Genomic DNA, 16,690 nt, shown 5'->3' with positions numbered 1-16,690 from the left:
TGAGGGTTGCGATCCTGTTGCCGGTCCCGGTCCGGTACGGGCGCGACGCTGAGGGTTGCGATCCGTTGCTGGACACGAAAAAAAAGACAAAAAGGAAAAAAAAAAAGAAGAATAGGGCCCCAGATCCTTATGTGTATTATTTAATATGCACATATTAATAGTATTATATATGTACATATATGATGTATATATATTTATATATATACATATTCCCTATTACTTTGTTTTTAAATAGCAACATGGAATAGGTAAAGTTCACTATAGTAACTTTAGTAACTGCACCCATGATTTAATTTATTCTTAATGGCTACTAACTATATTTTTAGTCACTGTTATTATCAATCCAGTTTTACGGGTAGTTTCACTAATTATTGTTGGGAAGTCAGGAAATTTCTGCAGGAAACAGGGACACGGCCATGGGAAGAGGTGAAGGGCTTTCCAGGATGAGAGCTGTGCACACAGGGGTGGCAGCTGGACCAGACCAGAGCAGGACAGAAGGCTTCAGAGATCGCTTCGGGATGGTGATGACATAGAATACCTCACACATCTGAATGCTTCATTTAGAGGCAAATTAGACCAGTGGAGAATCGGGGACTGAATTTCTTTGGGAAAAAATTATCAGCTCTAAGAGAACAAACAGTTGTGCAGCTGTAGCTCAGCTAGAGCTACTGTTTACATAGTCATAATTATGTAAGCCTTAAATATTGATCTAATCAACATGATATAATTTCCTGGAACTTGAGGGGATAGAAGGGATGAATGTGTGGGTGGGGCGTATGGGTGAAAGACATCAAAATCATCTCCCTTGGTTGGACAACAGACAGTTCTTAAAATGGAAAAATCAAGTAGAGCAATACAAGGGTACTTCAAAGAGTTTGCAGAAGTTGTTGCGAATGGTAGTATTTCATTCTTTTTTATAGCAGAGTAGTAGAAAATTATATTAAGTGAAACAAGTCAGGCACAGAAAGAGAAATACCACGTTCTCACTTATTTGTGGGAGCTAAAAATAAATAAATAAATATACAAACAAATAAAGGGTTGGGGGGGAAGAAGACAGAACAATTACAACAATTCCTTGAACTTGTTAAGACAAATGAACAGATATGATGTAGTGTGGGGGGAGGGGAGAGAGGGAGGGGGTGAAAGGAACAGGTAAAGGGTCACGAAAATCAACTACAATGTATATTGAGAATTTAAAATAAAATGAAAAAAGAAAGCTTGTAGAAAATTTTGTATTATCTTTTAATTCCATTTTTCCATGAACTTTTTGAAGACTCTTGTACTTTAAAACATGAGAACCAATTTGCCTTAGGCAGATACACTTAACTCAGTTTTCTTGGTTCAATTTTTTTTTGAGTATCCACCCATGGTTGAAGTAAAATCTTGGGAGCATTTATGAGATGACACATAACTCTGTATCTATTTTACACTGGCATTCCTGTAATGTCTTGAACCAGTGAAGAGTTAAAATGATATGGCTTTCTGTTTCAACCTTCTTTTAATTTCTAGGACTGTCACATTGAAATGCTCTCAAAAAGTTCCAGCTGAGTCTGTCTCACCAGCATAAATCTTTGTTTTATAGAATTACACATAGGTTTGAACTTGAGGCTTTACCCCAATAATTTCAGGTTAATTACACCCCCAAAATTCATTTGTTTTTATCACATTTTATAAAATAGTTTCAAATAAGGTAGCAACATGGCTAAAAATAATTTTAGGAGGATCTGTAATAACAGAAATGTATCCATTTTGGCATTCAAAAAATGTAGATAACCACCCCTTCAGCAATGTAGAGAAAGCATATAAGACAGAGCACAGAAAATAGTTCTGGACTTCTGAAGATAGTATCGTAGGATCTAGTTATGCTTATTGCAAAATTTGGTGCTTCCTAAATACTAACTTGGCCTAATGTGTACAATGTCAAAGAAATAATTTTCAGGAAAAGATATCCTCACAGTGGTTCTCAAGGATGGTCCAGAACAGCATCAGTCTTACCTGGGAACTTTTTAGAGATGCAAATCTACCTCATCCTTAATGAGAAAGAGGGGAGGGGGAGCAATCTATGTTTTAATAAGCCCTCCAGGTGATTCTGATGCAGACTAAAGTTTGAAAACACTGTCCTAGAAAAACTTTGTATAAGCTAGGTATCATGTTCAGCTGTTAGTAACAGAGACCTGAGCTAACAGTAGCTTAAAGTACGTATCAAGTTTTTCCTTCCGTGAAAGAAGACTGGAGGCAGGCACTGGTGGATGGCTCAAATATCATGTTTTACTCCATCCCTGCCATATAACTTCCATCCTCATGGTTTTGAAACGGCTGTGGTACAAACATTCCAGGCAAATGAATAGGAAAAGAGGAAAGAAAAAAAAAAGAAAAACAAACATTCCAGGCAGCAGGAAAAAGCAAGGGTGGTGGGGGAAGGCAAGCTAGGTAAGCTACCTTCCAGGTGCATTCTCAGATGCCTGTGCATGACTTTCTGCTTACAACTTATTTGCCACCCCTAGCTGAAAGATGTGCTGGCAATGAACAGTTGGTTAGAGTGTTGCTCAGAATAAAATCAGAAAAGCCAGGGATAATGGAGAGGAGGAGGAACTAGCAGTCTCTAGATCCTTCCTGGAATGGAGTAAGTCATCGAAATTAAACCTTTGAGAACTTTATTTCTGAAATAGCTCTTTACTAACCATGCATTAAAACACCATCTTTGATCTGTTAGAGGAGAGGCTATATCCTCTTTGAGAATCAGAACAGCCATTTATCAGAATAAACAAGTACAATTTATTTCACATAAGCGGAGGCTGTGGTTGATATACACCGACCAAGTGTCCTACACAATTCCTGGAGAAGGTGATTTGTAACATATATGAAAAACAATCAATAAAAAAAAATCCATTCTCTTCAGGACTGTAATTCCTCTCTTGGAAATGCGTCATAAGGAAGTAATTCAAGGAAAGGAGAAGCTATATGTACAAAGCTGTTCACAGCACTGTTATTTATGACAGAAAAAATATTTAAGTAGCTTACAATCCAAATGTCCCATGGTAACAGAGAGGTTGAGTGAATTATGCTATGACCCATTACATAGCCATGAATACCAGGTAACAACGTGGCAAAGTGATCGTACATATACGAGTATCAGCAGTGGGATGAGAGACAAAGAAATACATGTATATGGATGAAATCAGAAGAGCTTTCAGAGAACTATGTTTTTCCAGGATGTTAGAATTATGAATATAAAGTTTCCATCTAATTTCCTTCACTGTTCTATAGGAAACAACAGCAATAGCAACAAAAAATAAAATGAATTTACCCAGGTTACTGACAATGATTTTTCCTCAGTCCTTTTCTGGCTATCTGTCTTCTACATGATTCAACTCAAGGTGCTCCCAGAAAGGAGAACTTCGCTGCTTTAAGTGAAAGGCTGTACCTGGGGTCAGGTGAGCAATCTTTCTATGGTCTATGTGGCCACATGGTTGACACTCTTACCACCTGTCTCTGAAGTAAAGCTCAAGCTGTTTCTTATGCATCATCATAGGAATACTTTTTCCAGAAGTAAGAACAAATTTGCAATCTCCATTCATTCTCTCTTGCCATGGATTTCTCATAATCAGTTTCGAAACTGGAAGCCAATTGTCCCAATTTAGATGTAGATTTGTAGACACCAAAGGGAACCAAAACCTATGGAACTTCCTTTGTAGGAAATCTATGGGTCTTTAATATGATGCTGGATACCTACCCACTCCACCCACATCACCACCCAAGAAATGAGTCTAAATTCTTCCTGAAATTACTGTGGACTTGCATGGTGTCCAGCTTGGCAAGAGCTAGAATTAACCTTAGGTTGAGTAGAATGTTAAGTTTATTATGCGGAAGACTCCTAAAATGGACCTAGTCCTTGTGAAGGATTGTGCTTTATGAACACGATAGGTGCACTCCTTGCACGTTTGCATACCAGGTAGGCTGGTGACTGTTATGGCTTTGGGAAGGGTGCAAGAAGGAAAACAGCCAGGTGGATTCTCAGAGGGGGTCAGCAATATCCAGCTTAGTAGAGCTGGGAAAGGTCTTATCCAGGACAAGGAGAAGCTCATGAGGAATCAAGCCAGGAGTCCTTCCAAGAAGGAAAAGTGTCTTGATTTTCCAGGGTTGAGAGAGCTGAGATACAAAGCTCAACCTATCCTACTGAGAACTAACTTCCAGGTAGTAATCAAGCAAACGAGAATATTTATCTAGATAATTAATCTTAGAGGAGAAACCAACCTGAAGGAGAATGAAGACAGGGAAATCCTGGAAGATTCTTTGAGACTTTGCCAAATTAACTTAAGTTCATGTGCCTACATTCTCTGTGTAATATACACACTGAATTTCTTTTACACTGAAGTGAAATTAACTCTGCTCTTCAAATACTGGGCAAGAAAACCTGAAAGAATCTTTGTGGGGAACCAGCACAACCAGAGAAAGAAAAGCTCATAAATTCCAGGGGTTTTTTGGGGAGGTTGGGGGTACACGTTTTATTTTACAATACCAGACAATTAACACATAGTAGCAGCATAATACAAAAATTTAATACCAATCTATTTAAAACTCATATAATGAGAAATGTACTTCAAAAATGGTAACAAACGGGCCGGCCCGGTGGCGCACTGCTACAGTGCACCGCTTGGGAGTGCGGAGGCGCTCCCGCTGAGGGTTCGGATCCCACATATAGACCGGTTCCCGCTCACTGGCTGAGCGAGGGGCGGGCGCAGCACTGAGGGGTGCGATCCCGTTGCCGGTCCCGGTCCGGTGCGGGCGCGACACTGAGGGTTGCGGTCCGTTGCCGGAAACGAAAAAAGACAAAAAAAAAAAAAATGGTAACAAACAAAAATAAAACCAAAATAGGAGATTTATAGACCAGATAAAAATATTTGAAAAACAATCAAAACTCTCACTTCATCATTATAAACAGAAACAAAATATAGCTGTAATATACATAAAGATACATTCACTTCACATTCCCGAGGTGGATTGTCATTTCTATTTTCCATGAAATATGTCTCTCTCTATATATATATGTACGTATATCTTCACATTCTGGAAGTCAAGATAAATCTTAAAATTTAAATATATATATTTAGCCAAAACATTAAAAATAACAGCAACACTGGTCCTTAAATATGTATAATAGTACAGTAGATTGTTCACATAATACAGATATATTTCGGTAGTTCTCTCATTATTAATATCATCTAGTTCCCACATACAGTTGATGAACTCCAAGGTCCTGGTCTCATCTCTAAATAACTTGGAGTCTAGATTCAATAAATAGTATACAAAGAATAATTATAAAACACAGATTGTAGAACATTCTCCAGACCAGGGGAAATCATACCAAAAGGTTTTAGGGAAGAATCAGGTTTGAAGGCATATAGGGCATCTGCAGGATTCCCAAGGCAAATGAATGTGATCTGACAAGCTCCCTGAAATGTTAGGAATGGAGTCCAGAGAAACGTGTCAATGGGGAAAAGAAGGCACCGCCACTCCGCTTCCTTCTGTGTTCATTTGAATATGGTGTTAATGTGATGAACTTGGGAAATTTCCTAGTCAATGGAATAGAATCATTTCTCACCAGCAGAATAGATAGCAAACCAGGAGGTTGATAATTATTTTTCAGCATTTATGTTTGTTCTGATGGCCAAAGGTATAAAAACCGAGATTTCTACAGGACCGTGTGTATTTAATCCTGGACAGTAGGGAAAGTTCTACTCCATTCCTAATCTAAGCCACTGGACCAATCTGCTAATCCTATTGGCTTAAAAAGAAACTACAAACATGGTGACAGGGATTTCTTTATACCTGGATTTGGTTACAGAAGTTACCCCTGCAATTGTGGTCTCTTCTTATATTTCGAAGGTTTTTCAGAAAAAGGTAAATGTTTAAGTCTGAATCTTTCATGAAAAGATTCATATTATCTGTCAATTCTATTTTCCCACAAACTTTCTGAAGTGCCCATGTACTACTACCACTCTCTGACATTTCAATAGTTTATCCCCGTTTTCAAACATTTCATATACTGTTTCAATTGATTCCCAGAAAAAACTTGTGAGGAAGTCAGGATAGGCATCCGAGTGATCATTGCAGAGACCAGGGAAACTGAAGTTCATGGAGACTGAAGTAACTTGGTTTGTCCACGGTCACAGACAGTAACAACCTGGTATGGATCTTTTGCAGAAAGTAGCTCTCTGCAATGGTTACTTATTTTTAAGAATGGGGCTTGGTAATAAATGTTTTCTAAAGAATGAAATAATTTGAAGTGGGTGGAAAAAAGAGAAAAATGAGTTCAAGAGAAGGAGAGAGAGAGAGACAAGTGGTGCCACTTGACAGTGAGTGCCATGAACTTTAAAACAAGCAAAGTGCACTTCACATGTAGAACACCAGAAATTTAAAAAAATATTTAAATACTTCAGTTTTCTAAATAGTCTTATTTTGGCCTTGATTTCCACATCTTTGAATAGTTACCGAGGCTGCCATTGAAATGTAAAATCATCAAGAAATGTTTTACTTGAGTTCCACAATTTCCCAAGAGACCTGTAAAAATGTATCTTGTTCTCAGGACTCCTGAGAACAAGGGGCTCCTTGCTGCACAATAAGTTCCATTAAACACACACACACACACACACACACACACACACACACACACACTCATTTGGTAGTTCTCTCAAGTGTGGGTTTTACAAAATATCATTAACGAATATTCTTGGTGTTTATTTAGGAAAATTAGTTTTTCTCTCTGGATCTAAGATGAGAAGAAGATGCAATAAACTTACAGCTTTCATCATTTTGAATTTGAATTCCATCTAGACAGTTGCCAGAGAAGAAAAAATTTTAAATGACCATAATAATTAATTTAGAAAGCTGTCATATTTCACACAACCTTTTCAAGAAAATTTAGTGACTCTTAGCTTGATAGTCCAATAAAACAAAATTATACAAAATTCCATAGGAAGTATTCCATTGTAAAGAAACTTACTTGTAACGATAAATTATGAACTAGAAGACTTAGGTTGAATGTTCTGGTGTGTACTTTGAACTATTAATCAGTTCTTATTTTTAATAAGTAAATGAGTTTTAAAGAAACAGCTGAATAAACAGGAGGCCACTCATGACACCATTGTGTAACATAATTCAAAAGTTGTATAAATCCCTTTGTCTGTCTTCAGGCACCACCTGTCCCAACTGCCCTACCTGCTCCCCCTCTGGCTTCCCAAACATTCACACTCTATCAGTGCCCCACAACAGAGTCTCCTCAACCCTGAATAAGTGATGCTCCAAAAGGCAAATCATGCTTTGGCAAGCAGGAGATTGGACAATTCTTTGAACTTTTCTGAGGTAGTAGAGTCTCTCCTCCCAATATTCTAATGGTTAAGAAACATCTAGGGAGCTGAATTAAGAGACAGGTGGAGTGCTGGTCACTAAACACTTAAACGCTATTCTGAAATTGGTGGTTTATATAATTATACGATGACCATATACTCCAAAAGCTTCTTCAGTAGAATCCTGATTGTTGATACGGAGAATTTGAAGACATTAAGGTCGCTTTGTGAAGGGGAAAGCCAGTTTCTTGAGGGCATTGTGCAACTTATTACAACTTGGATTGAATTCCTACATGTTTCCTAAAAAAGTATCTGGTATATAGTTAGTTGATTGCTATATATGTCATGACTGACTCAATGTTTAAGATCTCTGATTCAGCTCAGTGAGAACAAACAAATAACCCAATCAACAGCAGGCTAATATCATCAAAGGCTAGATCACTTTCCCTGTGCATGGAATTTTAGACACGTTTCATATATGTCATGACTGACTCAATGTTTAAGATCTCTGATTCAGCTCAGTGAGAACAAACAAAAAACCCAATCAACAGCAGGCTAATATCATCAAAGGCTAGATCACTTTCCCTGTGCATGGAATTTTAGACACGTTTCAAAACTATAAAAGGATTAAGTTCAAGTGGCATTAGACATACTATAGTTAATATGGAGTTGTATTAACTCCGTTTATCAGACACCCTCTTATTTCCTTATTATTTTACTATAATGATGTGACTGTGAGATTTCTATCCATAAATAACTTTTCTGAAGACAAAGTGATCCACTCTCTCTGTTGTTCTTCAAGCTTTTCTGCCAAGCATTTAATCAAGATAGGGTCGACCTTAGAATCAAATTTATTAGCAAACCAATGTCCATCTTTTATAAGCCACCTTAATTCTGCAGCTCCATAAATACAGACACTTCGAAGGTGAGAGCCGGTACAACTGGGGTAGAAAAAGCCTTCGTAATAATTCCATTTGACAAGGCGGGTCTTACTCTGTAGATCAGACACATCCTGGGCTGATCTGGAAATCTCCCCAGGTATTCCTGGTACCCGAATTAAGGTAGCCCAAAAGTGCTCATCAGGAGAGTACGTATCTTTAGACCAAGCAAAAAAGTCTTTAATGAAAGAGTTGTTGAAAACATATTTAATGAATGGTTGACTTAAAACAAAATAAGCACTGCCAACAAATATCTCAATGTTATGAGGAGGTGCTTCCTTGGAGATGTTTGTCCTTACTGGTAGCTTCACATATTCGTAAGGCACCCGTCTGAGTTCATGGTGGAAAGTGAATCTTTCCATTTTACTGTTAGGGGGTTTCACTGTCTCTAACATATTTGCTCCATTGAGTTTCTTCAACTCCGACACCAATTCAAAATTTGACTTCAGGGGGAAATCCTGCCCACACAAGTTGATAACATATTTCCATTGAACTGAAGACTTGAGAAGGTCTGACAAGCAATTCAAATCAGCTTGGAGTCTAGAAATGTGAGCATATTCCACAGCTTCTAATTTAGAAGCAATGAAAATATTGGAGAAGCACTTGGCTAAATTGTTCATGGCAACTTTGAAGGTATCAGGTGACTTTCGGTCATAATGAATGCAGTAAATATTGTACTGGTTGTATATGGCATGGATAAGCCTTTCAACCATAATTGCATCTTTGTGGACAACCAAAGAATAGGCTATTGGGAAGCTTTTCTCCTCCCTTGACACGAGCTTTTGATCGTACCTTCTTAGAGACTGATAAATGTCACAATCACTGGTCATTGTCACGACATCATCATCCTCCAAGTCAATGATGTCTCTTCTTCTTATTTCCAGACTCTTGCCAATTTCCAAAGGTTCCTGTTCATAGATACCTGAACAGTTAACTTCATACCTGACTTCATCGTTAACGTGAGTGTATCTATTTCTTACAAAAGGAGAGGTACTTAAGGAGTACTCCACCAAGTAAATGCCTCTTGGAGGGAAGAGGAATCTAGTCACGTTCAGAAGTTTTAACAAGGAGAACAGCCAGAGGGTTAAAAACAGGATGAAAACTTTCTGCTGTAGGGAGTATTTAAAACAACATTTGAATATCTTCATTCTGGAAGAGAAGAAAGGAATAATTTAGTTGAAATATTAAGAGAAAATCAGTTTGGTTTATCCAACATTTACTGGGTAACTACCACACCCCAGGCAAAATGCTGGGTGCAAAGATGAATAAAACAAGGTTCCTGTCCTTGAAAGAATCCAGAAATAAGGAAATGGAAATATGTAGAATGGTGGTACTTTGTGATATTCAGAGTTAAATGTACTTAGTTTTGAGAGATGGTGGTTACCAAATAGAATGGAAGGTAATGTAAACTCCTAAAATGTAATTACTACATGTTTTATGTTGTCTGCATTTCTGCATAGTGTATCTGAGGAGAGATTGCTCGGGTTTGGGCAGAAGTCTAGAGAACTGGATTCATCAAGAAGGAAGGCAAATGACTTAGAAAGGCAAATGACTCAGTGAAGCCAGAAAGAACCTCTGACTTGAGTCTACCTTCAGGTTCTGATTAGACCTAGGTCTGAAATCATACAGGAAAAGCCCAGTGAACACCATCTTCAGAAATAAGAGCAGTGGGCAGACTCCCAAAGGAGATATTAGAAAGTAGGTATTAGAGACTGTAAAATGTATAGATTATAGAAATTGGGTAAACCTGCACATTTTCCTTATTTTTTATTTTGTAGCCCCCATTTCCTCATAGGGATTAGCAATCTAGCCCTTAAAATGAAAAGGACCTGACTGTCATTGAGAGTAGGTGGGGTTGTAAAAATGATTTGGGGAAGTAGGCGGGGGTGTAAAAACGACTTGGCACTACCTGTCAGTTTTTAATGTATCCACCCTGAAGACCTCATGTGTGGGCTAAGACGTGCACAAGGAGGTTCCCTGCACTGTTGTGTGTTCAGGCAAAAGACAGAAAACAACTGAAACACCCTTCAACAATTCTCCCATTTGCAACGACATGGATGAGCTTGGAGAAACTTGTGTTGAGTGAAATAAGCAAAGCACAAAGGGATAAATACCGCACATGCTCACTCATAAGTGGGAGCTAAGAAAGAAAGAAGGAAGGAAAGGAAGACCACAGTGGTGTGTTGGACTTACAGAGGGAGAGAACATACCTTGGGCTACAAAGTGGAGTGTGGAAAGGGAGATGGTGAGGGAGGTTGGGGATAATTGGGTGGGAGACATGGGGTACAATCGCAGTTTGTGGTAATGGGTATGCTGCCAGTATGGATCTGGCCTTCACATCTTGGGCACGGTGAGTGACAGTCACCTTTGTATCTCATGAATATTCATAACCAATTAAAATACCCCCCCCAAACCCAAAAAACCCTTCAACAAGGTATTGCTTAAATTACATCCATAATATGCGAAAAAGCCTGAGACCAACCTGCAGGCCATACTGTCTCTGTCACAACTATTCAATTCTGCCATAGTAGTGGGAAAGCAGCCACAGATAATATGTAAATAAGTGTGTGTGGCGGTGTTCCAATAAAACTTTATTTAGGCAGCTGGCTGGATTTGGCCCACAGCTAAAGTATTTCCAAAAAGACACCATATATACACAAGACTGGGAACAGGAGTTGCTTTGCAGGGTGGGTGGGGTGGGAGAAGACTGAGGATTGGGGCCTGGGTATGAAGGAGATTTACTTTTCACTGGCTATCCTTTAGTATCATTTGAATTAAAAAATGATTAGATTACTTTTTCAGATAAAAACAGGCTGACCAGAAGGAGGGCACAGATGTGCTTACTGGGTGCAGCAGGCAAGGAGGCCCAGGAAGTGCTACCCCATGGCTTGAGGATTGGAGGGCTGGCAGACGTCCTAGGGCTGCTTCAAGGAGATTCAAATACTGAGAATGGTGGGGTCTGGGTGGCCCATATGCAATTTCCTAAAACATCTCAATAAACCTTAAAGGAGGACGTAATCATTGTACCCAATTTCATTCAAGAGAATTACCAAGTTGGAACCCCATTTATTTCTGTAGATTTCTTCTATATAAATCAATTGACAAAGCTCTCTCCTGGGAATGCCATCCCACTTTCCTCATTCACCTCTCCCTGATTGACTCTCAGTTAAAGAATGGCACCTTAATGCCTGTCAACTGTACTGCAGAACGTCATCCTCTCTGGCCACCTCTCAGTCTCTCCTCTGCAGGTTGCCCCCCGGGGCCTGTTCTTAGCCCTCTCCTCTTCTCAAGCACACTCACCCTTGCTCTCTGGATTCCAATTTCCACGTGTACATTGCCAACACCTTTCTCTGCAGCCCTCACCTCTTACACAAGCTTCAGAGATGGATATCAATTTGCTTGAGGGACATCTCACCCAGACATCCCACTGGCACTCAATCTCAACGAGTCCAAAACTGAACTCAGGACAGGCCAGTGGCTCACTTGGGGGAGCATGGGGCTGATAACACCAATATCAAGGGTTCAGATCCCCACACTAGGCGGCCACCAAAAACAAAAACAAACAAACAAAATTGAACTGGACATCCTCAACTCTCCTGTGTTTTCAGTCTCAGTATATGGGGAGACCATCCACTCACGACCCCAGATCTTCCATTTCCCTCACACCCACGTGGACAGGTCACCACATAAACAGGCCTCAACTCTGTCCCTTCTTCTCCACCCCTCTGCCAGGTCCAGACAGCATCTGTGCTAAATCAGCACCCAGATCAAGGGACTCCCAGTCAGCCTCATGGCTCTTGGTCCCTTGTCAAGTCTCATCTCTCTCCTCCTCCAAAGTACACTGAATAGGGTTCTGTCCGCTCAGGCTCAAGGCCAAGGTTCCTGCCAGTTGTTACAAAGCTATGGAAAACTGACCCCCAATGCACAAGGCAACTTGCTGCAATTCCACAAGTCTATGCACACAGGTAGAATTAGGTGTTATGATAAAATAAAACACAGATTAATTAATCCCAAATAGATTTATATATAGTTGGTGTCTTGATTTATGGTAATCAGGCATAAATAGGAAGCAGCTTACCTGAATGGTGAGAGTTAGAATGACTTTTACCTACAGTAAATTTTTGCTTGTTCTTTTCTCACTTTATTGGTCCACAGAATCTCTAATTAACATCAGATCGTTTTGCCTCTAAAAGAAAAGACCTCACATTTCTAAAGAGGTTTACAAGGTCTCCCAGAGTTGTCACATCATTTATGATGTGGCATCTAACAATCATTTTCACACTTACATGAAAGGGCAAAGGCCAGCCCCTGCCCCAGTTACCCGAGTCCGGGGCCACCTCTGCACCCACACGCTTTCTAAAGAGGTTTACAAGGTCTCCCAGAGTTGTCACATCATTTATGATGTGGCATCTAACCATCATTTTCACACTTACATGAAAGGGCAAAGGCCAGCCCCTGCCCCAGTTACCCGAGTCCGGGGCCACCTCTGCACCCACACGTCCCTGACCTTCCTGAGAAGGCTTGGTGTACATACGTCCTGAGTTCAGCCCAGAGCCTGGAGAGTCTGAGTTGGGGTCAGTTTTCCATAGCTTTGTAACAACTGGCAGGAACCTTGGCCTTGAGCCTGAGTGGACAGAACCCTATTCAGTGTACTTTGGAGGAGGCTGCGGCTGCCTGCCCAAGAGAGAAGGTCGCAGGGCACCCGGGGAAGGGAGAGACAGGAGGCCTGCTATGTGCAGTTAGCGCAGTCCACGCCGTGGCAGAGTCCTGAAAGGAATAGCTAGGGCTGCCCTCTCCGAGTTGGCAAGGCTGCCGGAGGGAGAGCTGCTGGCAGTGCCACAGCTACGAGCACTTGTTTTTGCTGTAAGGATCTCTGCCTTGGCATAGTGGTACTGCTTTTATTTTCTCTTTTGATGTTTTGGTCAGTGTGGCAGTTTCCTGAGTCTCCAAAACACACAGAAAATGAAACACAAACAGTTGTTGTCATAAAATTAGATAGTCCCACCAAAGATCTGGAAAGACTGAACAATTCCAAACTGTCCCTTTTGAGTCAATTAATTATGCCAATAGATATTTCAAAAACATCGGTTACGATTAATCATAAGCAATTGCCTTTACCAGAGAAATTAATAAATAAAAAGTCCCCATCCTCTTCCCACCATCTGGGTAAATGGTCATATAAAATGATGAAGGGAAAAATTTGGTACCCTCCCAGGGGACGTCCAAAGTATGATGTAAGTTGGCAAACATCATTTATTGGAGATTATATTAATGGCAAGAGAATGGTTGGTATTATTGGGAAATTATATGATTGGGATGAATTAAGTATATGGGAATGAAACCATAGAATTCGCTTTACTTGGTGGTGTCCAGTTTTAAATAAATCGTTAAGAATCAGGTATTAGGATAAAAATATAGTCTGTAAAATTATTAAACCTGCAAAATTAGATCTTAAAAAAATAAGAGAGTGTAACTGGTTTTGTGAGGGATGGTGCTGTGCACAATGACACTTTAACATTTAGATCAAGATTACAGGGCCACAGAAATGTTAACATTTTTCCTTTTAGCAAAGTTGTATTTACATTTAAGAATAGATATAGGTTATCTACAAAATAGCTGCCACCCTGTTAATAGGGTGGATATTAACCACAGCTTGCTAACAGAAAAAGGTCACAAGATAACTTCAAGACAATGAAGGGATGGTTTGAATCTGATAACCTGATTCCAGGAAAAAGAAGCACGAGTTGATCACTTAAGACGTGCTGACCTCTAAAAAAAGTTTCCTCCCTGCTTTTTGGACCATTGATTTAAGCTTGCTGATACAATAAAAATAGTACCCAAAACCCCCTGCAGAGAAAAATCTAAATAAAAGGCATTGTCTCATGCTCTCCTGGGCTCCAGCTGCAACACGCTGACAGCCCGAAAAGAGAGAACGTGCATATTGATGCATTGAGGTCTCTGTGTTTGTTATTTTTGCCAACTCCCTCTCCCTTTTCAGGTACCCACAACTCGACTGAAGCTGGTCTCCGGCAGTTTCTGCGAGGCAGATTAAATTTAAGCCTCCACTTCTTGTTTCAATTCTAATGTTTTTTAGGCCCAAATATTTTGCCCCACTTCATAGGCATATCAATAGCAATTGTACCTTATTTTTGAGTGTTTTTGTGTGTTTGTATGTCTCCATTCTTTCTGTATCTTTGAGTGGAGGGCAGATTTCTTTGGGTAGTATCTGCTCTTTTGGCTAAAAGTCTAACTTATCGGAAATAATGACTCACTTTTGTAATGCTGGGGTAGGGAAAAGAATGGCTTTTGAAGAGAACCTGAAAACTATCCTCTCAGAAGCTCACTAAACCTGCAAGGAAGTTTCTCTCTCCTTTTGCTGTGTGACTACAGGCATAGATGAAAGGACTTGAAATCTCAGCAATAGTTTATTAACAAAACTCTTTCATTAAATAAACTGGGGAGTGGTATAATTAATGCCATAAAGTGTTGGCCAATTTATTTTTAGGTTTTGGATACTGAAGTTTGAATATCACCACAGTGCAAATTTAGATAGGGGCTTCTTTGCTGCATATAAATAAGAACTAATCATAGCCTAGTGTATTGTAAATGCTGATCCACATATTCATTATAAAGATTGTCTTATTTTTATACTTTGATGTCATAGACATAATAAAATACCCCCTCACCACCTGCCCTCCTCCCCCAGCTTACACTCACATACTCACTCATTTTAGGTTAAGTGGATAACCACAATTGTCTTATTTTTATACTTTGATGTCATAGACATAATAAAATACCCCCTCACCACCTGCCCCCCTCCCCCAGCTTACACTCACATACTCACTCATTTTAGGTTAAGTGGATAACCACGTGATATTAGAGCCTGCATTGTGCTTACAATTTAGCTTGATTTAACTAATAATTATAGCCTAGTGAACAAAAGCCAAATGTTATGATTCAAGTTTCAAAAAAGAGAAGACAAGTGGTCATGAAAAGCAACAAAAATCTTATGTCAATATGCAGAAAGTTTATTTTTAAGCTTTGAAAAATGAATTTTTATGAGATCATAATGAATTTTACCAATAGAAATACGAAAGTAATGGCCAACTCTGTTCAACTGTTCTCAGCAGTGCACAAGCAGAAGGAAGATGGTGAGTAAGAGATGTTCTAATGACTCTGGAATAGAACGAATTTCATGGAATGCGACTTGTACCGTGTTAAATTGGCTTCAGTAGTTCTGTTGTCACATGAATGACTGACTGATAGATACATCCCTAGTGAAGGGAGTAGTGACTGGAATCAGGCCTTGTTATAGCAAAGGGTACGTTAATATCATTTTTCCTTTTGTAATGTGTAGTTTTATTTAACTTCTTATAGATAAACAGAAATAGGAAGACAACATGTTAGGAAAATCAACAAATGAAATTCCTTTATTTCATTTGGAAGGGAAAATTATAATAATGTATATATCAGTTGATTAAACTCCAGGTTAGGAGTATAGTTTCTAAGACAGACTAGCAAGTATAGATGGGGGGTGGGGACCTTGCCTATTATGCTCACTAATGTACCTCCATCCCCAGGTATTCTTGGCACCTACTAGGTATGTGATAAAAGTTGAATTTAAGGAATTAATAAAGCAATTGATTGACGGAAGGATGCAGACATTCAAGGAACACAGTGCTGGGGATCGCAACATGGTGCAGTAGTCCCAGTACTGATGCTAACTAGCTGTTTAACCATGTGTGTATACTGAGCCTTCTGAGACTAATTGTTAGAAGATGGGGGATAAATTAAATGATCTCCAGGGCCCTTTTCAGCTGTTATGGAGCCAAATTAATGAAGCAACTAGAGGATAAGTTCTAGAGGTACGTGGAGGCAATGCATAATCTTTGACAGGTGCAGTTACCTCCTGTGCTCAGTCCTGCAAAAGTCTAGTAACCACCATAGCTCAGATGTTGTTCCCCAATAATTCCCTTAAATGGCCTGTGTCATCAAGCCCAAGAAAGTTAAAACGAACTGACATAACTAGGAAAGCAAAACCGCTCCTCCTCCCCTTTTCCACTCTTTCCCACTCAGGCTCTCCGTCTTCCACTCTAATAATAAAGGGTAATGCCTTAATTGATGAGAGCTTGAAGTAAGGACGCTTGGAGAATCGACCTGTGAAAACAATGAATGTGTGGGTGCTCCAGAGGCAGAGGACCCCGCCCAGCTGCTCTCTGCCAGGGCCCCAGTGTTCTAGCTGAGAGCACTCACTTATTTCCTTTTCTCTGCTAAAATCTGCGGGACTAAGGACTCCACTAATTGCCTTTTCTCTTGAATATGGGTTCACATGGCTTGTTTCTTTGTATGTCTTATAATTTTGGATTGTATTCTGGAATGAGACACCATGGAAACTATGAACTCTGA

At 39.7% G+C, this 16,690-nt stretch overlaps 1 protein-coding gene across 1 annotated transcript in view; it reads right to left on the bottom strand.

Moving 5' to 3' along the window:
• Positions 1-7,835: 7,835 nt before the first annotated feature.
• GCNT4 (glucosaminyl (N-acetyl) transferase 4, core 2) overlaps positions 7,836-16,690 on the bottom strand; it is a 29,240-nt gene continuing 20,385 nt past the window's right edge. Inside the window, exon 2 of the mRNA XM_008578109.1 lies at positions 7,836-9,433. Within this exon, the coding sequence (XP_008576331.1) occupies positions 8,065-9,432 (1,368 nt within the window). The 5' untranslated portion in view covers position 9,433 and the 3' untranslated portion in view covers positions 7,836-8,064. The remainder of the gene's footprint in view (positions 9,434-16,690) is intronic.

The sequence above is a fragment of the Galeopterus variegatus genome, unplaced genomic scaffold (genome assembly GCF_000696425.1).
Source record: "Galeopterus variegatus unplaced genomic scaffold, G_variegatus-3.0.2 Scaffold1632, whole genome shotgun sequence".
Classification (NCBI taxonomy): Eukaryota; Metazoa; Chordata; class Mammalia; order Dermoptera; family Cynocephalidae; genus Galeopterus; species Galeopterus variegatus.
The sequence above is the reverse complement of the archived record's forward strand: the minus strand, read 5'-3'. Positions and strand labels throughout refer to the sequence as shown.